This window comes from Rhinolophus ferrumequinum, chromosome 12 (genome assembly GCF_004115265.2).
Source record: "Rhinolophus ferrumequinum isolate MPI-CBG mRhiFer1 chromosome 12, mRhiFer1_v1.p, whole genome shotgun sequence".
Taxonomy (NCBI): Eukaryota; Metazoa; Chordata; class Mammalia; order Chiroptera; family Rhinolophidae; genus Rhinolophus; species Rhinolophus ferrumequinum.
The window spans coordinates 14,024,973-14,050,705 of NC_046295.1; the positions used below are offsets into that span (position 1 = coordinate 14,024,973).

General features: G+C 41.7%; 1 protein-coding gene across 3 annotated transcripts in view; it reads right to left on the reverse strand.

The window, feature by feature from the left end:
- Positions 1 to 757: 757 nt before the first annotated feature.
- The window catches only part of TEK (TEK receptor tyrosine kinase), a 99,738-nt gene continuing 74,762 nt past the window's right edge, over positions 758 to 25,733 (reverse strand). The window contains exons 10-21 of one of the 3 annotated variants that reach the window (XM_033123678.1): positions 25,069 to 25,356; positions 19,609 to 19,908; positions 17,555 to 17,709; positions 15,811 to 16,021; positions 13,324 to 13,434; positions 10,740 to 10,930; positions 10,013 to 10,126; positions 7,189 to 7,259; positions 6,108 to 6,148; positions 5,082 to 5,178; positions 3,247 to 3,346; positions 758 to 2,421 (exon numbers count right to left, since the gene is read on the reverse strand). In XM_033123678.1, the coding sequence (XP_032979569.1) occupies positions 2,347 to 2,421; positions 3,247 to 3,346; positions 5,082 to 5,178; positions 6,108 to 6,148; positions 7,189 to 7,259; positions 10,013 to 10,126; positions 10,740 to 10,930; positions 13,324 to 13,434; positions 15,811 to 16,021; positions 17,555 to 17,709; positions 19,609 to 19,908; positions 25,069 to 25,356 (1,754 nt within the window). In that variant the 3' untranslated portion in view covers positions 758 to 2,346. The remainder of the gene's footprint in view (positions 2,422 to 3,246; positions 3,347 to 5,081; positions 5,179 to 6,107; positions 6,149 to 7,188; positions 7,260 to 10,012; positions 10,127 to 10,739; positions 10,931 to 13,323; positions 13,435 to 15,810; positions 16,022 to 17,554; positions 17,710 to 19,608; positions 19,909 to 25,068; positions 25,357 to 25,733) is intronic. The other 2 variants (XM_033123677.1, XM_033123676.1) reach the window with 2 other exon arrangements.

The following is a 25,733-nucleotide window of genomic DNA, read 5'->3' on the forward strand; positions in this document are numbered from 1 at the left end:
CTGATAATGTGGAAACTACATGCTTTATTCAATTTGACAATTTACTTTTGAGTACAAATCCATGAATCTTCAATATTAATGCTGCTAACATGCTACAAAACTGCAAAGATTTCTTTGACAATGGCATAGATGAGTCAGAGTAACCAATAGTGTGGCATCTGTGCCAGAAGTAAATTAGTCACCTTCTGACAGGGGATTGTGATGATATGCCCTCAATAAGCATATTTCAGGTTTGCTGGCTTGATATGTTGAATTTACAAGTCAATCTTAATCATTACTCAGTATCTTTTTTCTTGCTACCATAAGTACTTAGTCATCCTTTTTGTCATGTAATTGATGAGAGAGAAACTCATAATGATGTAATTTTAATTATTTCAAATAACATAATAAAAAACCCTATTGTGCATTCCAAAACCATATGCAAAATTATCTGCATTTTTAAAATCATCCTTGTTCTTGTTCAGTTTCATATACATGCAAAGTATTGCTGTATCATTTGGGTAAAAAGCAAAAAGAGCAATTGTATATACAGTTGACTGTTGAACAACACAGGTTTGAACTAGGTGGGTCCATTTATATGTGGATTTTTTTCCAACAAATACTGTAAATGTATTTTTCCTTCTTTGTAATTTTCATAATTTTCTCTAGCTTATTTGCTTATAAGAATACAGTATATAACATATATACAATATGTGTTAATCGACTGTTTATATTACCAGTAAGACTTTGGGTTTACAGTAGGCTATTAGCTTTTTTGGGAGTCTAAAATTATATGTGGATTTTTGACTGAGCAGGGGGTTCACACCCCTAACTGCCCCCTCCCCATATTGTTCAAGGGTAACTGCATTTGGACCTATCTTTAATGGCTCTTCAGTCAAGTTTTCACTTACTTGATTACCTAAGTGGTATACCAGCAGCAGTCTTGCTTTTTTGTTCTGTCTCCACTTAAACATATTGTTGCGAATGAAGAGCTTTTGGGATAAATTTAGTTTCCTGGTCATCGTTTCTGAATATATAAGGTTTATTAGATGGCAGGAATATGAAGTTTATGTGGTATGTTCACTATTTAATATCGTAACACAATTAAAAGGGATTCCAATTCTAAGCCCTCAGTTCACACTGGAACACCAGCAACAATGTAGTGCCCTCGTGCAGTACAGAAAATGGACTAAAAAGTAGAACACTTCTAGAAGACATTTCCAATCTTGTGAGCTTGATGTACCATGCCTAGTGGAGTATACCCACCAACTGCTCTACATGGATATTACACAAGTCAGACAATGATGATAATTTAAGGTGTTTTTCTTTAAAGCATAATGAAGACATTTGGGAATACCTATGAAACACATTCCTGGACAACAGGTGGGTAGGCAAGACATTTATTCACTTACTATATGATCTCAGTGTAACATGTGCCCAGAGGATAAATAGTAAACTTACAACTGATCAAAACGAAAAGTTTTTATGCTGTACAAAACCTGTAAGAATGTTAATTTGATATGATAAATGTCACGTCTCCCAAATCTAACTCCGGGCTTCCTATTTTAATTTCTTAAAACACACAAATCAATGTTACCAGAAAAACTAAAACCAAATACCATTAATTTATTTTTTAAACTTATTTATACACAGAAAAGGTCTTAGGCATCTAAGGAATGAGATTTAATTAAGTCTATCTTTAGATGTTAACATTCGGGACTGACTGGTGGGCTCTGGAAACACATGACAAAGTTGTCAAATGATCCAATGAAATTCAATGGCTTCTACAAGTGAGAGAGAAAATTGAGAGAGAGAAGACTCTTTTCCATTACGTGCATTTTTCAGTCTCTTGATAACAGTTGGAAGACGGTTTAAAGTTGTAACCCATGTCCTGTTAGAACTCATGCATTTCCCCACTTTTCTTACCTGTGTTATCAGGATCAGTGTTAAGTTGTTAACAGGATTTTACTTCTACACAGCAAAACATTTTGTAGCATTCAATATAAAGGTAAATATCAAAAATACCTAGGACAATAATGAGTTATGCATTATAGTAATAGTACTCACACTTTCCTATAAAATCCACATATTTAGAAAAATATATTATTGCATATGAAACCACAAACAGGCATTCTGATTTCAGTACATTCTTACTCCAAACAGTATATACAGTTCCATGAGTCACAGTGTGCTACAGATTCACACACACGGGGGGTTTGTGGTGAAAGTCCCAGACATACAGCGATATATATACACGTCTATATTCCATGTCACTTCTCTTGGCAGAGGCTTGCTTGGCACCAAGGTATCAAGGGTGTCTCGTGACAGTGAAGGGGAAACAGAATATACAGATGAAGATGGTCTGTCTTAGGCTGCTTCTTCAGCAGAGCAGTCAATCCCCGCATAGGTAAACTTTTCATAAAGCGTGGTATTCACGTAGGTCTAGAAGAACAAAAAACACAGGCTGCCTCAGTACTGCCTCTGCTGGGGACAGTCAGGAAATACCCAGGTTTCTTGAGCTTGTTTCAATTCAAATACTACTTGCTACTTGGGGGAGGGATATTTTTCGGTCCTTAATTCCTCTTTTGTATTTGACAAGTTTCTTCCTGAAATGCACCCCTTGACTTTTGCCAGTAATATTTCATCCTCCCACTTTCCTTGGTTTTTGAGCTTCTCCTTCTCATTGTCTCACTGGTCCCTCCTGAATGTTCCAGTTCTCTCAGTCTCCTTCTTCTGTCCACATCTCCCTGTGTGATCGCACCCACATATCTGGTTTAATTACCACTTGAGTTTTGATGACTTTCCAAATCTGTGTTCCTAACCTAGATTTATCTTTTGACCTCTAGATACATATAGCCAGCTACCTTCTAGAATGTTTTACAGATTTCTTGATCCTCCTAGTAGCCTGTAGACCAGGCTCTGTTGTCTACCCGCTGTGTGCCCTTGGGCAAGTCACTTTTCACCTCTGAGTCTGTTTCTTCATCTATAAAATTAAAGGGTCAGGCTCTATGTTAAGATTTAAGATTCCTTGTAGCTCAAATAGGCTATTTCTATATGTTCTATTGTGTGTGACTCTATCTGGTATAGAAATCTTATTTCTTTCAAAACTAACTTCCTGAAAGTCTGGGCCCACATCTTTTCTGTCTGTGTAATACCCAGGGCTTCGTCCAGAAGAACCTGTTAAATTGCATCAACTACTTTTATTAACCGCACTGGGCCTATGAGGAATCCCAACTCCAGAGTGCCTGTTTTGCACTCCAGACTCACCTTCCGTTCTTCTAACATCCTGTTTAAGGACACCAGTATCTGGGCAAACGAGGGCCTCTCGTAAGGCTTCTCCCGCCAGCACTGTCTCATTAGGTCATACCTTTGAAAACAAAAAGAGGATGAACTCAGGGACTGTGCTCCAGTCCTGGGCACGGCCAAGTGTAGGGATCGGGAAAAAGAAGAGAATACAGCCATTCCACACCTGGTCATGACGCTTAGGCAGCAGGAGACAAAGGCATGTTCCGAGGAAGTCCCTATGAGGCCTCCCTATCTTTTCTCTGTAGATCTAGTGCCTGCCCTGGGTACCATTCCTGCACGATCATGGTCTCCGCCATTCTGATCATCTGGAAAGAACTGACTTATGTTTCTAGGGCAGCATTTCCCTTGGGATACTACATCTCTCAAAATATTAGTGTTTCATTTATATATAAAAAAGCGTTTCATGCTCAAATTAATTTGCAAAATGCCACCTATTACATCTCCCTGTTAGGGCTTAGCATAGTAAAATCTTGAGAAGTCCTGCCATTAAAAACGAAAAACCTGTTTAACCCGTTTTAACATGGTACTTCCCAAATGCAACTGACTACAGAACTCCTTTCCCCTGTATCCTTTGTTTACATCTTGCAGGTTCCAGGAACATAGTTTGGGAAACATTGGTCTAAGGCAGTACTTTCCCAAATGTGGCCAGAACGACTTGCGTTATTAAAATGCAGATTCCTGGGGCCCACGTACTACACCTACAGAAGCAGAATGTCCACTAGTGAGGCTCCAGATTTCACATACTGAACAAATGCCTCAGGGAAACGTTATGGGCTCAACCACTGGCCTCAGGTGGCACAGATTTTAGAACGGTTTGTACTGTAACAGACATTTTATAATGACTGAAAAACCTTACTCCTCATGGAATCGCAAAACGTGGAATTTTAGAAACTGTCCAGTGATGGTCCAAGTCCATCCAAGTTTGCCCAGGTTTATGCTACTTACGCGGGTGATATAATGGACAGGATCCTGTTTCACTTTTGAAAATGGCTCAACTTAGATACACTGTTTCCCTTCCACTCTTCAAATCACACCAACTAGGCAGCTGCTACCTCAGCTCAGTTCTGGGAATTCTGGAATCTCTGAAGTTAATAATGCTTCCCCTTGGAATAATTCTTACTCTTAGAAAATAATATTCATAGAAGCAAAATTCTACGAAGACAAATCTGTCTTCCTTCATGTAAGAGCTCTGAAATTGCTATCCCCGAAGTTAGTCTCAAGGTTTCGTACACTTATTTATTCACGAATAATTTCATCCATTTATTTCAGCTCTTTTCTGCATTAGTTGACCTTCCTTATCTCAACCTTCCCAAGAATCATCATCTTAAATTCCTCCTGGGTTTATATGCCTGGGAAGCTCTTATTCTCTGCCCATTGCATAACAGTCTTAGTTTAAAGAACCCCCTTTTTTTCCTGGCTCTTTGGGATCTCAATGTGTGTGTGTGTACAGAGCACTCCAGAAAAATGTATACACATTTTAAGAAATGAAAACTATTAAAATTGTAATACTCAATATATACTGATAACAAAAGATGAATACAAGTCACGTTTGACTTCTGCAATGACAAGAGGTGCTCAAAGTGGTTACCATCAGCGCCCAGATACTTCTGATTGTGGTGAAGTACTGCCTGAGTAACGCTGACCAAAGTGTCCACGTGTATACAGTTTTTTGGCAGCCCCGGTACATACAGGTATATGTGTATGAAGCAGATAGTTCCTCCGTTAGAGTCAGTCTGTCCGTGAAACACACAGAAGGAAGGTTAAGATAAAATGGCCCTGAAGGAGGCCTGACTTACACCTCATCATCACAGTTTAGGGGCTTCTCCAGTCTGTAGCCCTGCGGCAGCTTCTCATAGAGTTCTGCACATGTCATCCCGCAGTAGGGGGTGCCACCTGGAAGACAGGAAACAGTGTTGCCCTAAGGCCCCTCTGCTGCTGCAGAAGGTGTCTCCTGCCCAGGGACTCGGAAGCCAAGAGACTGCGAGAAAGCTGGGTAAGGCAAGGAGGGTGCGCTCCCAGCATGCTCTTTGGCTCTAAGCAAACCCACTGCACATGAAAGCCGGACTACAAAATGACGAAGGGTAAGCCACAGACCACGCTACAGGGTGGCCATTCCCTCAGCAGGAAGATCCCTCACGGGGTTCCTGACTTAGTGCTAGTTCCCTTCCCCACATCTGTCGACACACCGCACATCTATGATACCAAGGAGATGTATCTTTTTCCTAATTGGAAGTCTGTAGTTATGCACTTCCTAGTGTATCTATAATAGTTGCCCAGTTTTAATAATAAAGGCAATATACGTTTCTTATAGAAAACTTGGAAAATAAAAAAAAAAGCACAAAAAAAGACAATAGTTTTTATTACCCTTCTGTGTACTTTGGCCTGTTTTTTTTAAAAAAGTAGTATTTATAAAACTGGGATTGTGATGTATGTGAAATGTATTTTTGGGCATGTACATTTTCACAGGAGATTAGCCTTCAAAACGTGATTTTTCTTGGTTGCATAATATACCACCTTAACGTTGTGGAAGTAAACCTGTGACAGCACTGCGACATTGTTGCACAAGCGGACAATGAACCTATAACGAAGTTCATGGCTGCCAGGTTGTTAGGATTAAATATGACATTAGGTATAGGGCTTTCAAAAAGAGAAACGTGGGAACAAAACTCATCCATGGAAACCCACAGTTCTATTTCCAAGTCACCTCTGGTGGCACCACGTCCAACAGGTACCCAGCGGATTACACAGTGAGGGAGGGAACACAGCAGGGGCCCGCTCCCTTTGCCTAGAGTCTCACCTGGGAGAGAAAGGTGGATACTCACCTAAACTGACAATCTCCCAGAGTAACACTCCATAAGACCATCTGCAGAGGGAAATAGGGAAGCCGACAATCAGCAGACAGGTGGGACAGTCAACTTTGTGCTCCAACAGCCAGGGTGACTGACTCGTAGTCAGAAAAGGAAATGTAAATGTCTGCTCACTGGCATGGGACCGTGCACACAGCAGGTGTTTATCCCCTGGCAGGCCAATGGGAGGATTATAACAGGGAAACTCTTCGTTCTGCCAGAACACCCCCTCCCCCCCCAACACACACACCCTTAAGGGGGAGAATGCAAGGTGGTACTGTGCAAAGCAGGTGACGTTCTAAGCCAAACAGATCTGATTCAAATCCCGTCCCCCTCGGTCGCTCATGTGACTTAGGACAAATTACTGAACCCCTGAGGCCTCTTAGTATAATATTCTAAAAGTAGGGATACTTATTTCTACCCCAATGCTATGCAGAGATGACATGAGACAGCATATAAAAGTCACTGCACACAGTGAGGATACAGGAATCGCCAGCCCCCACCTCATCCCCAGGCACAAGTGAAACCCCCTGCAACAGTCTCTTCAACTGCCTAGGCCTGTTTTTCCTCCTGAAAATAGGGGGTGTGAGCACGATGGCCTACGTCTCAATCCCAACCCTTCCACCGCCAGCCTGAGGCTTATCACTGCTGGCCACAAGCAGGGATGGCCTCCCCTGTCCGGCCTTCCTGCCACCTCAGACCCTCAGCGGCTGCCTCCTCTCATCCAGATCCTGCCACCTGAGCTCAGTCTGGGAAGTGCAGCCACAGGGAGGCCAGCGTGCCCCTTGCTCCTCCGGAGATCAAGCATTCTCCACGTGAAGTCTCTCCTCGGCAAGCAGAAGGAAACCCAAATCCCTAATCACCAGTGATTCCCACGCTGAGAACTGGACTCTGTGGCTGCATTTATTCCACACATTTATTTCCTGGGCTTATTGATTAGCGTGATTCCCCAGAGGGATGTAATATTCTTGCTTCTCTTTAAAACCTCTATCAAATGTATATTTTTTTTCTGGGGAAAAAGAAAACACCCTTAGCAATATGAGGCTTGCTTACTTACACGTCACTGTTGGTTGTGTATACGCTGTAATTTAGTGACTCGATTGCCATCCAGCGCACAGGGAGCCTTCCCTGGAGAGAACAAAGGGAAATGCCTCTTAGGCCCCACAAGGCCCCTTCACGAGGCTGGCAGCTGGCTTCAGGCTGTGGCTCAGTCAAGTCCACAGGGAACCCTATTTGGAATTCCTCAGACATAAGGAATGCCAGACTCGGGAGCTGTTGTTTTGTATATGTTCCACCTACAAGTGTGTTTTCAAATTCAAAGACATGCAACTAGTGTTAAGTCCTACTTACCTCAAGGGGTCCCTGCTACAGTTTTATATGAAGAAAAAGGTGTGTGTGTGTGTGTGTGTGTGTGTGTGTTCATATACTTGGTAGTCATTCCCTTATTCGCTTTGTGGCTCTCAGAGGCACTCAGAGGTTTGAAAGAGGAGACACAGGCATAGGAACCGAGAATTAAATTGTAACGTGGGAAAGGCTAAGGTGGTGTGAGGAGACCGACTGCTCCTGGAGGAGACGGGGGAAGAATTTCCAGAGGAGAAGACATTTGAGCTGGGATCTCTAAGATGTATAGCTGTCATCAAGTAAAGGGGGAGGATGTAGCGTGTCAGGCCAAAGGGAACAGTGTGCATATATGTCACCAGAGGAGGAAATAACTTCTAGCCAATGTGGTTTACACTGGGTTTGGAGGCAGGATGAAAGACACTCCTCACCCCTCAGGATACCTCGCCCTGACTCCCTCCAGCTTGTCCCCATTTCTTGGCTTATTGAGTCCAGCCTAGGAAAATTGTGGACTGGACACTGGGAACTTTGACTTCAGAGTTTTATTCCTAGTTTTCTCAAATTCACTATGATTTGGGGCTCCCCTCCTATCAACCCATCCCAAGAATCCTATGAACTTTAGTGAGAGATGGATGCCTCCCTCCCAGGGGTTTAAAAACACAAACTGATGCCGGGGCCCCACCCCAGCAGAGTTGAGTAAGAATATCTAAGCAGTAGGGCTCAGTATCTGTATTTCTAAAAAACTTTCCAGATGATTCTGAAATTCAATGAGTTGAAAATCTAATTTCAGCAATAGGCCAGAGAAGGTAGCCACTGTGCCCTCTGCTGGTGTGTCTTGGAACTGCACCCTTCTTGAAGTCTGGTTTCCAGGCAATACTTTTTCCCTAAGCTTTTCAGAATTTGCCCCCACTTAAAGCAGATGCTTCTCTGGGGAGGGGCTGTGCTTATCTTAAAGAAGCAGGACCCACCACTCATCCATCTCCTCGGGCTGTCCCCCTCTTCTCCGGCCTCCTGTGTCCTTCGCAGAATCCTTTTCCTTGCTGCGCTCCTGCATTTGGGGCTGTGGTGCCCTACATGAGGGGTAGAGGAATGAACACAGTTTATCCCCACAACCTACACATTCTATTTGGATGCTCTCCTCAGATCCCCAAAGTGAGTACTGCTCTGCTTGGCATTTCATAAAGGGCAGGGATTTTTGTCGTCTTGGGGTGATTAGGAGAACGGCACTGGGTGAGGGAAAGGGCAAGAAGGGGAAGGGATTGCAGAAGAGCAAGCTCCCTGCAAGAAGAGGGACCCTTTCCCTCTTCTTTCCCTCACCCAGTGCCTTTCCCTCACCCAGTGCCGTTCCTCCTCAGACCCCAGGGTCCCAGGGAACACTTGCCCTGCCCTTAGGAAATAGAGGTCAACCCTGGCCAGTGCTTTGTATCTCTAAGAATTCCTCCTAATCACCCAAGACGACAAAAATCCCTGCCCTTTATGAAATGCCAAGCAGAGCAGTACTCACTTTGGGGATCTGAGGAGAGCATCCAAGTAGAATGTGTAGGTTGTGGGGATAAACTGTGTTCATTCCTCTACCCCCCATGTAGGGCACCACAGCCCCAAATGCAGGAGCGCAGCAAGGAAAAGGATTCTGCGAAGGACACAGGAGGCCGGAGAAGAGGGGGACAGCCCGAGGAGATGGATGAGTGGTGGGTCCTGCTTCTCTAAGATAAGCACAGCCCCTCCCCAGAGAAGCATCTGCTTTAAGTGGGGGCAAATTCTGAAAAGCTTAGGGGAAAAACGTTGCCTGGAAACCCGACTTCAGGGAGGCACCGATGGCTTCTAAAAAGCGTTGCTGCTGATCAGTACCCAGGGCCGGGCTGTGTGGTCATCTCTAAGAGAAAAACGGACCCCTTTCAAACCTTAAGCAAAAAAGGAGTGGGAAGAACCAAAATGGTTATGTTCACTGCGATCTTAACTGCAAAAATGTATCTGTTTGTGGCAGGCAATACTGTAAAAAAATGAAAAAAAAAATGTGTCCAGGTCGTGAACTACGGCTGATGTCCTTTTCAAAACATTTTTGAATATTGTTTGTGTTCTCTTGTCAGTCACTGAAATATGTTGAAAAGAAAGGAAACATAAATTTGAGGATAAACACAGAAACCTGAGTCTCGCGGAGGCAATGTGGTACCCCAAGAATGAAAGGAGCCTCTGGATCATATGAAAGCTGGAGGCGTCCAGGATAGCTGAGCCCAGGTAATGTTGATCAAACCTGGAGGTTTCTGAGGGAGCTACCTAGGGCCTGGACGGGATACAGACCCGAGCCTCTGCACCACTGGGCTTGCATGTTCCATTATTGGCCACCTGTGACAGCGGCTTCATCTCTGGGAATATGGACCCTGCATTCATTTTAGGAATCAAAGCTTAGAAAGGCTGTCTGCTGGGCCAGGGCAGCATTAACTGGGATACACTGTCAGATGCCCCAATCACCACAGAACAACAGTGTTCTAAGAGAAGGAATGTTAGGAGAGGGGTGCCTTGGAAAGGCAGTGTTTGGAACTTACCATTGTCTTTTTCACATAAACTTCTTGACCTCGGGACAATCCAAAATCTGCTATCTTGGCTACGTAGTTTTCACCAACTAAAATGTTCCTGGCAGCCAGATCCCTGTGGATAAACTGAAATTTGGGGGGGTGGGGGGAAGGAAGAAATATATATATATTTATTTATTTATTTATTTATTTATTTATTTATTTATTTATTTTCAGCATCATATTTGTCTTTTAATTTCGTTTTGTTAGCGCAATGCCCTAGAGGCAAGAACTTTGGGAACTAGAGGAAAGAGGACAGTATGAAGATGGACTTTAAAGTCACCAGAATCCAACTCCCTTAAAGAGGTCCTCTCCAAAACCCTCCGTTAGTGGCTTCGGCCAAATGACCCACCACATCTTGGGAGACGCATTTCAGGAAAGAAAACAGGTAGTGAAATCTTCCTGTTGCCATGTAAGTCCTTTGCTACTGAGCATTGTTTGGAGCCAACTGAAGCTCAGATCGGTGAAGGCAGCTCACCAAATACATATGATGAGAGTCACTGGACGAATATGTGTCATCAGTGTTGGGCATTAACGTCTATATAAATGGAATATTAACAGTGAGATTAACATTAGGGCGATTGTAAGAAGAACTAAAGAAGAGAGGTGGACTGGGGGGAAAAAAGAGGACACATTGAACGAAACTGATTCTAGAGAATTTCTAAGGAAAGATGCCCAAAGCAAGGTCCTCACGACACACCTGTTTCTGGCTCAAGTAGTCCATACCCCGGGCCACATCTGCCGCAAAGTGAAGCAGCTGCTGGGAGGACAGCGTGGAGGCGGTGCTGTTGGCGATGGCGAAGGCCGGGTCGGTCTCCAGCACTCGGCTTTTGCGTAGGAAGTCCAGCAGGTTCCCGTGCGGCGCATACTCGATGGCCAGGTACAGGTAGCCTGTGGGGGAACGGACAGACACTGCCTTACCGGGCCCCTCCCCGGCTTTGCTATGTCCGAGATGCGTGCTGGGCCTTGGCAATGGCTGATAAAGCTGCATTTCATCTCGGAGTAACAACCCGCGGGGTGGTGCCGACTTCAGTAATGCTGGGGACAGGGGGAAGGTAAGTACCATCCCCTGCAGTCCTTGAAGGCTGCCGCGCTTGACTCGCGGCTCGCCTCTTTCCCACTCGCCTCCTGTTTCTCACCAAACGTGAACCACCATGGAGGGTTTCCTGAATGTTTCCACCTACTCAGGAATCACAGTAGAAGGAAATCAAAGCATGTGTTTCCAGAGGATCTAAGACAGCTAGTCCACTTTACCTTTATTTGTTATTCAGTACTGATTGAGAACTTACTACCAGGTTTCCCCGAAAATAAGACCTAGCTGGACCATCAGCTCTAATGCGTCTTTTGGAGCAAACATTAATATAAGACCCGGTATTTATATTATATTACATTATATTATACCTGGTATTATATTATATTAGTCCCCGTTTTATATTATATAAGACCCGGTATTATATTATGTTATATTACATTACATTATATTATACCTGGTCTTATAGTAAAATAAGACCGGGTCTTATATTAATTTTTTCTCCAAAAGACACATTAGAGCTGATTGTCCGGCTAGGTCTTATTCTCGGTGAAACGCAGTATGAGCCAGGCATGTTATTCCTGTCTGTCTCTAGTTTTCCTTCAGGTTATATAAAAAATAAAAAATAAATAACAACAACAAACAATGATTAAATAGCCACAACTGATAACTTGTTCTCTCTTGCCTTCTACTCTTCCCTAAAACCCACACTAAATCACCATATTGCCAATTAGGTTACTGGTCAGCAGAATCCAGTGTCAGAGATTGCATTTTACTTACAGAAACCAGAAAACTCAAACTTTTAAGAAGAAAATAAATCAATAGTACCTAGAAGAAATTACGGTCCATTGTACGTGTATTCCAAATTGTTTTTCTCTTTTTCTTTTAATAAAAAGATAATCTTCTTTGATTAAAAAAATAAACATTGATCTTTAGAACCAGTAAAAAGTAGAGTTGTTTCACTGTCTTGTAAAGGTAATTTTTTTTGTATACCTTTCTTTTTAATTTAAATTGTTGAATGACTTTGAACTTAAAAGATATTCTAAGAAATTAAAATTCTGCCCCCCCAAAAATGTCTTCTACTATTAAATCCTGTTGTACTATAAGGAAAGATATACCTCAATTCTGGTATGAATGTGCTTTCTCACTTCTTTACTGGATTGTAAATTTGAAGAACCAACCAATATATATGCTAATGTGACGATAGAACAAAATTTTAAAAGGTATATATTTTTCTGTTGTTGGTTATTATTTGTTTAACTTTCATTTACTGTTGTCCCATGATGATTACAGTTTTCAGGAAATGTCTCAAAAATAAATGTCATTACTTCATTATTTAACCTAAGGGACATGATCTGGCTTTCAAAATTACACCCTTGTTGGATCTCAGAATGATATACTGTACAAAGCACTAGTATTTTTAGTTTAATAAATTGAGGAAAAGGAAATAGTCTCCTTTCTATTGTTGGTTTTGTGCTGCAAAGTCAACAAGAGGTTGTCAAGTTTGAAAATAATTACTTTGTGGAGATTTTTTTGTGGGAGAAAACTTTTCCACAACACATTACGTTTAAGCATAGACTCAGAACTACAAACCCAGGTAGCATGCGGAGGAAAACCCACAGAAGTACTCAATAAATATTTGAAGTAGTAATATAAGGTGAACGTTAAGGATATGTGTGACATAGGATAGTTGTAAAGCTCCAATGTAATTGCACAGAAAAGTGTACAATTTGGAAAGAACAGATCTCTATTAGATATGTTATTATTATTGCTATTATTATTATTATTTTACCCTAAGCATCACCAGCACTTTCATATTACAGTACATTGTTGGCATTCATAAATTTACCAATCAGAATATCAGTTTGTGTTAGGAACTGAAATGAGAGGATGGACCATCAAGAAGAAGCAATGCACATCACTCTTCCTGGTCCTGAGGGCTCCCCCAGTCTACGTAGTAGTGGTCGCTGAGAAAGCCTCTGGAATAGCAAGCAGGGGGCCTGTGGGGCCAGAGATACCTGTGGGCAGTAATGGCTGCCGCACATCAGAGGGCAAATGACTCAGCCTTGGATCCTACCTCCAAAAAGATGCCAAACCTCAGTACAATCTATAAATGGGATGAGACATTCAGATTGAAACTGCAACTTCAAAAAACAGGTAACATTCTAAAATTATTATCTTTCCTAATTCAAATATGGAATGTGCCTGTTTCGAAATAAGTTCTGGCAGGGAAGACAGGAAAAGAGCATCTTACCACGATGTTCACAGGCTCCCAAGAGATTGATGATGTTTGGGTGGTGTCCGAGTTTGCAGAGAACCTCCAGCTCCCCCGCAAAGTCCCTGTGGTCGTCTTTGGAGGCGTATTCTGGGAAGGAAGTCAAGAGTCATGATCCTTCTCCGTTATTGCTGCCCCCAAACCACTATCCCCTTCTGCTCTCTGGACCTTCAGGTGCACCCAGCCACCATCGGCCTGGAAAATTGGACAGAAATCATAGAGACTAAGGAAGAACACAGTCACTGTTGACACTTGGGGCTGATACTTCTGTGTTCTTAGGGGGTGTCCTGTGCATAGTAGGATGTTTAGCAGCATTTCTCATCTCTACTCACTAGCTACCAGTAGCCCAAACGAAAATGTACCCAGACATTGCCAAATGCCCTCCAGGGGGACAAAATCACCGCTGGTTGAGAACCACTGCTCTAAAATGTTCTTATTTAAGCTCTCAAATACCCAGGGAAATGACTTGGTAGAGATGGGGCTGCCTCCACTTGTAGACTCTCCCTCTTCCAGCTGAATCTACCGTCCAGAGACAAATATGCTGAGGAATAGAACCAAATTTCATTGAGACCTCAGCAATAGCACATACACCTCACTTTATTCAATAATTGTAACTTGCTTGCTTTTTCACCAACCTGTCCTATGGGGGAGAAACCTCAGATCTCAATGTCTTTTTTTTAATAGAAGTTGCTTGGTGGTCAGGACACTGACTTGCATTTCTTTCTGTTTGTCCTGTCTCTCCACTAGCACTTTGGTCAGAGGGAGAATCACCTGGCACCAACCAGGCTGAGGGAAGGCCCTCTGGTTGATGCACAAACTGATCAGCCTGGAGTGCTATTATCGTTTTCGGAAAAATAACAGAGGGGTGCTGGTGTCCATGTGCATGCCCGGATCTGCTTGGAAAGTATGGGCCTGTTTCCCAGGGGCTAAGGGCACCTGTAAGAGGAACTAGCAGGTGATCCCACATCAGATACCCTGTTCATACCATAGGATCCCGAGGGTCAACGCCTTGGGCGCATTTTACAAATGAAGTTCTTTAGAATGAGGTTGTCCGCTGACTTCAGGAACTGCCCTCGTTCCAATGCATCGCTCTCCCTGCAGAAATCTCTGCCCTGGTGCCGTTAAGCTACTTTACTTCCTCATGTGGGTATGACACAGACAGTCAGGCTTAGGCCAGATCCCCCCCAAAATGGATTTTACAAGGTTCTACACCCTCTCTCCTCTCACTAGCCTTACCACTTCCAAAACTCCCTGTGGCTAAAGTAGCAAAGCACAAAAAGGGATTTCTGGCAGCTAAGCAAGATTTGTGTGTGTGTGTGTGTGTGTGTGTGTGTGTGTGTGTGTGTACACTCTGAACCATTACCATCTGTAAGCATAGTTAGAATTTTATTTTGTTTTGTTTTGTTTTCTGACATGTGTTTCCTAACAGTGCAGAAAGCAGTGATGACTGAGTAAGACTTAGAGTTAATTCTCATCTGAGGCTCAATACTGTAGTCAAAAAGAAGGAAAACCCATCAGCAACTTTAGAGAGTCCTTATGATGGAGAACCCCACAATACTAGTTAATTACATTCCCAGCTGTAATACACCACTATCCAAGCCTGATGCTGTAGGAGCAACACTGCAGCTTCACCATCCAGGCACACACAAACTGCCGCTTCAAAGAGAAGGGGACACAGCTCATATTGCCAGAGAGCTAGCCATTCTGCTTCCTCAGAAGGTCGTTACTATTCAACCTTGTTAAATGGGTAGGCACTGAGCAGTCTTTAGATGAACACAACTGGGAAAGTGACCTTAGATCAGTGGTTTTCAAACATGAGTGTACAGAAGAGTCATTGAGAAAGTTTGTTGAGGACACAGATTCTCACATGCCACACCAGAAATCCGAATATAGTAGCGCTGCGGGTTTGGGGGTGCAGTGGGAGAAGCCCCAGTAGATGTATTTCTTACAATGTCTCCAGAATTTTGGCTGGCAAAGTGTGGTCTCCAAACGCTTAGTATCAGTCATCACTTGGAAATTAATTAGAAATGCAAAGTCTCTGGGCTTTCACCAGACTTACTGAATCAGAAATTGTGGAGTGGGGCCCAAGAGTCTGTTTTAGGTTTTGTAGCGAGCTTTCCAGGTGACTAATGCACACTGAATTCTGAGAACTACGACATCAAGAGAAACAATACCAAAGCTGCTCCCCATAAGATAGCAGGGTAGGACAGAGATTCTGTATTCTCATCTCCCAAGGAATCAACACAGTGGTGTTTAAATAGCTCGTGCCTTCATATTTTACATCCTGACCCTATCACAGGCTGACCTCAAAGGAAACAGCACCTTCACTTGCACATAACAGCTGGATCTGACATCATGCCAATGTTTTGCTTAAAGAATGCAAGACCACAGAGGAAAGATTCAACAGGAAGTCAAGTTTTCTCCCCACCCTCCTGAAATGCTGACTCGGTCTGTCCAGGCACTGACCTTTCATCCTTTTGATGGCAGCGTCCATCCGTAATCCATCCTTCTTGATGCGCGCCTTTAGAACCTGGCCAAAATTCCCTTCCCCAATCACATCTTGAAATTTGATGTCATTCCAGTCGAGCACTGGATAAATTGTAGGATCTGGGTTGTTTTTGGCCTTCCTGTTCAGGGCCAGAGTTCCTGAGTTGAACTGCACAGCTGGTTCTTCCCTCTGGAAAAATATTTTTTCATGGTTTCGTGTCAGGATTTTTCATAATTCTAAGGTACTCGTGTGTAACACCTCCTGGTTTGTCTCCATACCAGGTAAAAAAAAAAAAAAAGAAAAAAAGAAAGAAATACATCTAATTCTGGAATGGAGATGGCAATAGGTTTTATCTAACAAACTCATTCTGATGAACTGGCTGTCCACAGAGTGTGTGGGCACAGTTCCAGGCCTCGGTTGGAAAGCATGCCACAAGTGATTACAATGCCTGCAGAGGGCCGGGGAGGCAGGGATAATTGCACGTATGCTTGCCATAGCACAACCTCCAGTTAGTCACCCTTGATTTTCTGCTCTGGAATGAGCAAGAGTTCAGTTCTGATGTAAAAAAGAACTTGAAGATTCCATCTGGGGCAGTCACAAGCGTGCCTCCGTGAGAGCTTCCCTCGCATCACCGTGGTCTGTTCCTGGCTCTCCTCCACTCTCCTCCACTTGCCCTAAAGCTTAGGATTTCTCAAGCATACTTTGGAGCAGATTCTGCCCCTGGATGACTGATGTTTAGAGCAAAGCCCTCCCCAGTGTCTCCTTTTCTCCTGCGTTTAAGTGGCGGCTGACAACATCCTGAAGAGCTCTTTCAGCACTACCCACCTCCTTGCAGGGCGTCCCTCTCCAGTAAGAGCCTGAATTAAGCCATCTCTGGCATGGAGTCAGATAACAAATCTCCCCTTGTCCTCCACGGAGGGGACTCTCAGGGACTTGTGTGCATGAAGATATACTTCATTTGGAACATGTAATTGTGCTCAATGTTTTATATACAGAATTGATAAAGTTGGGTACAAATTAATTTTGCAGCGTCCCAAACCAGAAACGAGAGAAGTGTTCAGGCTGTAGTATAATACCAAAAGGACGTCAATGGTAACGTATGAGTTTATAGACTTTTGCTACTGGTGTAATTCCTAGATGAAAGAATGAGGCTGTGCCAAGTGCCATGAACTATGACCGCAGACTGAGGGGTACACAGAAATGGGAGATACGCACATTTATGTATATTCTTATATACAGGAGGCATGATAGGATCGATGAATACATTAGAAGTAGGAAATGGGAACAGGAAATAGGAAAATGTGGGGAAAACTTGTCCAGGGCAACACACCATTAGCTATCTCACCGAGGTCTGCTTACCCCCATGCCCTTCCTCACCCAAAGTGCTTCATTTGTTACAGTGTAAGGTTACTCTCTCTCTGGTGACTTATCCCAAGGGTGATCATACATCTCATTTTGGCAGGGCAATAGTCCTGTTCTAGGCCTGGCTTCTTTCATAATTATGAAGCGCAACCTTTTCGCTCTCAAAATTATTTCATTTTGGACTGGAAATTCCACAATCAGCCTATTATCTCCCATTTAATAATTGAAGCCAAAGAAAAAATGAGACTCGTCACCTAAGGGAAAGATTTACAAGTACATCGCCTGGTGCATGTCTGTAAAGTACAGGTATGCATGTGGGTGGACTTGACGGTATCAGCAAGTAGGAAGAGGAGACACTACCACGTTTTGGAAGGCCTGGGCCATCCTCCTCTGGACGTTTGCTCTCTTCAGCTGCAGCATGATCAGAAAGGCCAACAGCACCGTCAGGCAGGTCATCCCCGCAGAGCCAAGGATGGCTATAAGCAGCATCTTCCCGCCTCCGAGCTCGGCCGGTGCTGTGCAGGGGGACACGGGAGGAGCAGGAGGGTTAGTTTGGGTCGAGAGAGAGGCCAAGCCCATCTGTGGGGGGTGTTGCAGCGCAATGGGAATGGAATGGCAGCCCGAGCGTTGCCACCTAACTGCTGTGTGACCTAGGACTCCTCATTTGCTTTCTGAAACTCAGTGCGGTGAGTCTGACTCATGGGGCTGGTTTAAGATCTTTTTAGAAAAAGTACAAAAGTGTTTTTTAAATGGCAATGTGCTAATCGTTAGTTGTTGTCATTTGTTCAACTGTTACTTCCAAGTAAAGGCCCAAGCAGATGCACGTTATCGAATAAGAGTGCAAATGACTAACTAGATGTATGACTTTGGGAAAGTGGCTAAACCTCCCTACACAATTTCCCCACCTAAAAAAGCTTTGTGATGCCAAGAGCTTAGAGTCCGTAAGATTTTCTTTTCTTTTCTTTTCTTGTTTTAAAGAGCTGATGGAGAAAATCTGAGGATACTAATGGTAGAAGAAAGGAAGGAAGGAAGGAAGGAAGGAAGGAAGGAAGGAAGGAAGGAAGGAAGGAAGGAAGGAAGGAAGGAAGGAAGGAAGGAAGGAAGGAAGGAAGGAAGGAAGGAAGGGGAGGAAGGAGAGAGGGGGAAAAGGGAGGGAAAGACAGAAGAGAAAAACTGTTAAATTTAGGACTCAGGTCTAATCCTTCTACTTCTTCCCCTTAAGTTCAAATAAAATTAAATTCAATATGTTTGTATAAAAATCAGCATGTAGAGCATGACTTCGTCTTCTCACAAGTATTCTTTCATGATCATCTATCTTTCCCTCTGTCTCCATGCATGTGTGCATAAAGAGATGTCTAGAATGGAATGGCGAGGGTTTTTTGTTTTATTAATATGTTTTTTATTTTAATTCTTCTGTTTGTATTTTATGTATAGCTTGGACTTAGGGCCTGTAACACATTTTACCAAAACACCTATGAAAATGATGTATTTATTAAAGGCGTGGTCTGAAAACTACAACTTTATAGTTCGCAGACTCATCATTCCTTAGACATTTCAAAAAAGTTCCAAAGAATCAGCACAGAAAACATAGCTTGTTTGATTTTAATTTTCAAACCCTAGAAAACCCTCAAGAGAAGCCAGATGTTTTTAGTCCTATTATATTTTCTGTAGAAATAAACTCTAGTCCAAATAGTAAATTTGCAGAAATCACCATTTCTCTCTGTCTAAAATTTCCTTGCACATGTCGCAAATGCAGAGGGTTAAGAGGTGCCATTTCAGATGGATTTCAAAGGGAAGGCACTACACATTCTGCAGCCTCCCTCCTACCTCCAACCCCCACCTGTGTTCACTTCATTCAACAGATTTTATCAATCACAAACATTGGGCAAAGTGTGTTCAGCTCGTGAGGGATCTCCAAGAGCTTACTCTCTCTGCAGTGGGAGCTAGCAGTGGACGTGCAGACATAATAACCTACATCCAAAAAGGAGAAGAAAACTGAGAATAGCATAGTGCCATCGAAACTAAAAGAGGGGTTAATTTGGAGAGAGAATGGAGTGTGGTTCCTGGAGCCCCCCGCTGAAGCACTGAGCAGGCCTGACTCTCCTAAGCAGGTTCCACGTTCTTTTCTCCACAGAATCAAATTCATATTCCTCAGAGTTTCGATTGCTGGACTGTGGGTGGGAGTAGCTGGTAGGCTAACTTAGTCTAAGGTTTAATATTAGAAAATAGAGCCACAGGGTATCCTTCCCAAGGGGATTTTCATTTTTAAGGACCTATCTAGAGATGGTGAAGCCTATGAGGACAAATGAGTTATGTCCCATGACACAAATATGGGGTAAATATCTTAAGCCAGTGGGGCTTTTCTGATACTCTTCAGAAATCATCTTATGTAAATCTCTGTCTGCTCTACCAACCTTGAGACTCGGAGAGAGTCATCAGTTCATGAGAAAAAGCTGGGTTGCTTGACCCTATGTTGTTCTCTGCAAAAATTTCCACCTGGTACATTGTTTGGGGCTCCAGGCCCTTGAGCTGATACTGGGTGATGGTGACATTCTTGATTTTCACATCAATGTGCTGGTCTTCACTCTTGCCCTGAACCTTGTAACGGATGATAATAGAAGAAATGGAATAACCGTCCAAGATCGTCCAAGAGATCACAGCTGAGGAATCTGTGATGTTGAAAATCTTGATGTTTTCGGGTTGAGGAGGGAGAACTAGAAGTTAAAAAAAATAGTAACAGTTCACTGAAGATATTCTATCATCTCTTAGGTTATTATACTATCATCTGTTAGGCTTTTAAGAGACAGTTAATGTTGACTCATGAACCATGGATGGCTAATAGGTATTTTCTCAGACGGCAATTCCAAACAATTGGCAGTGGACTCCATGCAGACTCCACAGAGAGGCACAAGCTGGGACAATGGCAACACATATATCACATATTTGTCCTCCTTACACGAAATTAAGGCCTCAGAAATTCTGTTACTCCAAAAACCTATATTACACTGTTCTTGATGCTGGGGAGAACAGAAAGATTATGAGCAATGACATTTATATAAGCCCTTCCGCATAGTAACTCATTTCATCTTCATAACAATCTTACTATAACTATTGAGGCCCAGAATGTGAAGTGACTTGGCCAAGGTCACACAGCTATTAAGTAAAAGAGATAGGATTCAACTCCATAGGCAATTTGACTCCATAGTTTATACTATTAGCCACTGTCCCATGTGGCCTGCCCTTGCCCTAAATGCGTTTGTGGAGGAATCGCAAGTCAGTGTATATGTAAGACAATGTGTTAAGCTTTTAGTAGACAAAGTGATACAGGGATTTGGAAAAAGAGAGATAACATTCCACTGAGGGGCACAAGTAGGATGAGAGAGAGATGCTGTGAGGTTTTCCAGATGTGAAGATGACACGCACAGAATCGTCCTTGCACTCTCAAACTCCTTTCTGATAAAAGGCACAGGCCAGAGGGAACTTTGTAATTCTAGAATGCCTAAAATATTTTTACTCAAAGAAAGAATGGCTCCAAGTTCTCGCCTTTGATATTACCTGTACCTAACATTTGCTAGGCTGTTTACAAGGTGTTTCCATATGCAGGCTCTCTCTCTCTCTGGACCTTTATAACCACACAGTCAAGGAGGCAAACAATGCTGAGATTTTTAATTATCCAAATTTTAGCAATGAGAAAACTGAGACTTTAGAAACGTTAGGGACTTGCACTGGTCCCAGCAAGCAAGGATTGACCCAGGCCCTTTTCCTCCCTATGAAAGTTACTGCTTATAGAACCTTCAAGAAATGTCGTAATGTACATTCTTTCCATTCTATATTCTCTGAGATTCTTTCTCATTCTAAATTTCCTCTTTCTCTGATGTTGATTCTCCATATCATACTCTTAAGTATCTGTGGTAATCTATGAGAGTCAGGTATTGGATTGTGAGCCTTCCAATTCTGGTTGTCACTTTCTCTGTCTAACAGGTGATAAATGATACAAACTCACAATTAATTAATCAACAGTCTGTCATAACTCCTTTGCATCAAGTACCAAGCTTTTTGTATAACTTTACAATAGTATAAAGTCACCATTTTTCCCCCCATAGGGAGATTACAGAGTATTGGGAATATTAATATTTTCAGATTACTACGAACACATATCTAGTATTTGTATAGTTGTGCCTCAAAAAAAATTCTACTTCATAGACCAGTGGTATTCTAAGCCTGTCACAAAAGAAGCAGTACCTTTCAAACACCTGTGGGAAGAGTAATGAATATAATTTTGGTTACAACTAAAAATCATAAATTTGCATGTATCAATTGACCCATTTGATGCCTGAAGGAAGTCACCTTTTGGGCTACCTTTGTGGACCTCTGATTTAGATTTAGTGCGTCAGGACCCAACAATCTACATTTTAGCAGCTTCCCGAATGACTCTAAAGTAGACTCTAAAACACTTTCGGAAATGCTAATCAGATTGTAAATGATTTAGAAGTGGGATATAACTACTGAAGAAACTTCTGCAAGAACCAACCTTGCTTTGAAGAAGTTGGTTGCCCATCCAAAGAGACAAATGGGTGCATGGTTTAGCAAAAATAAACAAACAAAATATAGAACTGAAATGTGAGTTAGGATCCTAACCCCATGATGACTTATTAGCTGTATCAGTTTGGTTAAGTTACTTACTCTCCTCTGTGCCTCAGGTTCTTCACCTGTTAACTGTGATGCTAATTCCTGCTGTACTTTCCTCATGAAATCATTGTGTCAAATGCAATAATCTCCATATACATATACAGGAACACATTACACAAACATATATATATATATTTTACATATGTTTGGAACCATATGCCAAATCTAATTCATTTCACTCCTTACACTTGGTCCAGATGGAATGGCTAGGCTGAGCACCAACATAAACTTTGAACTAGAAGCATTAATTTTACTTCTGAACAATCTATATGCAAGATCGGCCACTGACAACACAGCATCTTAACACACATATCAGTTAAAACTGAAATGATCTCATCCACATCCTCCTTTCCCTAATTTCCTGACTCTGTAGGGACCGGCTCCCACCCTGCCAATCTCAGCATCTCTACCACCACCAGCAGCATAATTCCACCCCCACCCCATCAAATTCCATACAACCTCCTAAGGCAAGTCCTCCTCCAGTGACTACTAGCTAGTTTGCGTTTAAGCCTATAAATATGGTACTAATGATGTGATTTGATAATATATAATTCTAATGAGGGTAACATTTATATAGAATAGTGCATGAACATCTAACTGAAAAAGAAAATGATTCACCTACTGTTATCAAAACACTTAATAAATTTATAGTAATTTAAACAGGTTGGAAATGGTACAGGAACAAACGCGCAGATCAGTGGAAGAGAACAGAGTGCTCAGAAATAGATGCAAAACCAATATGAGAACTTGGCATAGGATACAGAAGGCATCACAAGTCACTAGGGGGACAATTCAACATATGGCATTAGGACCCCTGGCTTGTCATATGTGAATAAATGTAAAAGATGAAAATATTTATGCTATATCCCAAAATAACATCCCTATATCTTAAAGACCTAATAATGCTAAAACAAAATACTAGAACTACTGGAAAAAATATATAAAGACTATATTTATAACCTTAGGGTAAGGAATAACTCCAAAATACAAAAAATAGAAATCACAAAGACAAATATCGACATGTGTGATTACATCAAAATGTAACCTGTGTATAGGGTAAAAAAACACCACAAACACGGTGAAAATAAAGAGATTAGGAGAATATCTTTGCAATGTATATGACAAGGTTAGTATCCAAGTTATATGAACAATTTTAACAAATCAGTAAAAAAGACAATCAAGCAAATGGGAAAAGTATATCAACAAATATACTTTATTAAATCCTTAAACATGGTTTGGAACAGAGATAATACAATTCAACATTTTATAGACTTCTCTAATCTTTAGTTTTCCTTAAGTGATAAAGTCAAGATCATGAAGTTATGGAGTATTAGTGTCAGAATTAGAACCTGAGATGGATTTATAATTTGGTTCTCTCTCCTACCTGCCTACTGCCTATAGGTTTGCTTATAGGTTTGTGAGAGTTCTGGTAGACAAGTTTCTTCTGAGATTTAGCTCAAAATCTAGCTCCCAGTAGAATTATTGTCCTGCAGTGTACCATATAAATACAATTGCCAGTACCTAAAGTTCCTTGTGGAGAAAAAGGAAATGACAGATGAACCATTAAAATCAGTGCACACACTTTTCTTTGTCTCTTTCTTCTCCTTCATCCCTTTCCTCTCCATCATTACATGGAATTTTTAGAGAAGATCCCCCAAATGCTTGGATGTTAGGAATAGCAATTCTAGAGAATTGTAGAGAATTATGTTTCCTGTTTTAGTGGATGAAAACTAAACCGTGTCCTCTACTGGCTTTTCAGAGCGAAGATATTGGGCACAACTCCATTGGTTTATAATAGCCCAGGCTCTGATCAAAGAAGCCAAGTATTAGCAAGTGTCAGAGTGTCATAGAAATATTTGTGTTTCAGGTGCAAGAATTTATATATGCTTTTTCTGCTGGATTTACTCAATGGTTTTTCTTCCAGTGTGGGTTTTCCATCTTGATTTTTTAAAAAAAAATACCTATTTCCTCATAACGTTTTGTTTTTTGTTTCTGGAATGTATATAAGTTGATCTGATAACCTACAAATAAGGTCGTGAATCCATATGTGGACCTCTTCATTTCTGTGTCTTGGTTCTTAAATAATTTCTTTTTGCAATGGAAATACCGTGCCAAGCAGTTTATAACTGCTGCCTAACATGTCAGCTTTGTTTAGCAATTTTAGTTCTATAAAGACTGTTGATTAGGAAAAAAAAAAAAAAAACAACAAAAACAAACAAAAAAAACAAAAGAACAAAAACAAAAAACCACAAATATACTTCATTAGTATATAACAAATATAAGAAGAGACCCAGATACAGAACAGAGCCTAAGACTTCGGGGGTGGGTAATGCACCACATGATCCTGACTTAAGAGGTAGTTGGTCTGGCCGAGGAATATCTCGTCTTTCCAAGGGCTCCAAATGCACAGGCACCCTTCTAAAGCCTGGAATCAAAATGGAACTCTCTGCTTAATACTGAGAAAACTTTCAACACTACAAAGAAACCCAAGAAGTTCCAGCTAATGTTAAATGACCAATCTGAAACGAAGAAAAGCTTGAATTGCACAATATTTTGAAAGAAAAGTGGTGCTATTACTCTCAAGTACCTATGGTAGCGCCACGAATTGTCTGTTAAGAAAAATTTTTTTTTAATTAAAGTGTATTGGGGTGACAGTTGTTAGTAAAGTTACATAGGTTTCAGGTGTACAATTCTGTGATACATCATCTATATATCACATTGTGTGTTCACCACCCGGAGTCAGTTCTCCTTCTATCACCATATATTTGATCCTTTTGAAAAAGACTATTTTTCAAGCAAAATTATTTAGCTTTTAGGAAAGACACATCTATAACTAGTTGACATCTATGTATGTACAAATACATGACAATCCTGAAAACTGCCCTATAACAGAGTAAACATGCCCTGGAAAACCTTATTCATATTAATTAATGCAAAACTCCAGACCAAGGAAAGGTAAATTTTAGCACAGTCCTGCCTGAATTATTACAAACCCACTTACACGGAGCGTGCAGTTTATTAAAATGATTTAGTGTTTTGGGGTGGGGCTCTGATCAGCCTCCATTCACAGCCAAGTACCTTTTATGATTTCTAAGAAACAGTGCGGAAGTGACAGTAGCTACTAGGTCCAAATGGCAATAGTGAAATGTCAATCAGGTGAGGCTGGGACAGCAGGAAACACTTACTGTCACTAAGGGTCCACGCGGTGAGGTCTTCACTCCATTCCCCCTGCGCCTTGGTGTTGACTCTGGCTCGAACTATGTACTGCTCTCTTGGGTGTAAGTTGTTCAGTAGCACTGATGTCAAGTTGCCTGGCACTTTAATATTCTGCTGATCACTATTCATTTGCACAGACCTCCTCTCAACTTCAACGTAAAAGTCATCTTCTGAGCTTGGAAATATCGGTTGCCAGGTCAAATTTAGAGTGGTCTGGCTTTTTGGTAGGAGATTGAGACCTCTTGGAGGAGGCAGACCTAGGGGAAACCAGAAAGATCATGATTTTGGCACAGGGTGAAGGTAACAAACAGCCCCAAAGGACAGCTTTACAGAATACCCTTGGTTTCTAGAATAATATACAACATCACATGCTCTCAAAGATACACAAACTGGAAGCCACGTAATACTTTTTTCCTACCAAAACAGAAAACTTTTAAAATAAACCTAATAGGTAGTTTGACTAATTATAATACAGGAATACAACCCCTTTGGAGAACAATTTGGGAATATTTTTCAAGAGCCCTAGAAATTACATATACTTTGGTCCTATAATCTAACTATCAAGGATTTATTCTGAAGAAATAATCCAAAGGAAGAGAAAAACCTATGTGCATGAAGATGTTTATTACTTTAT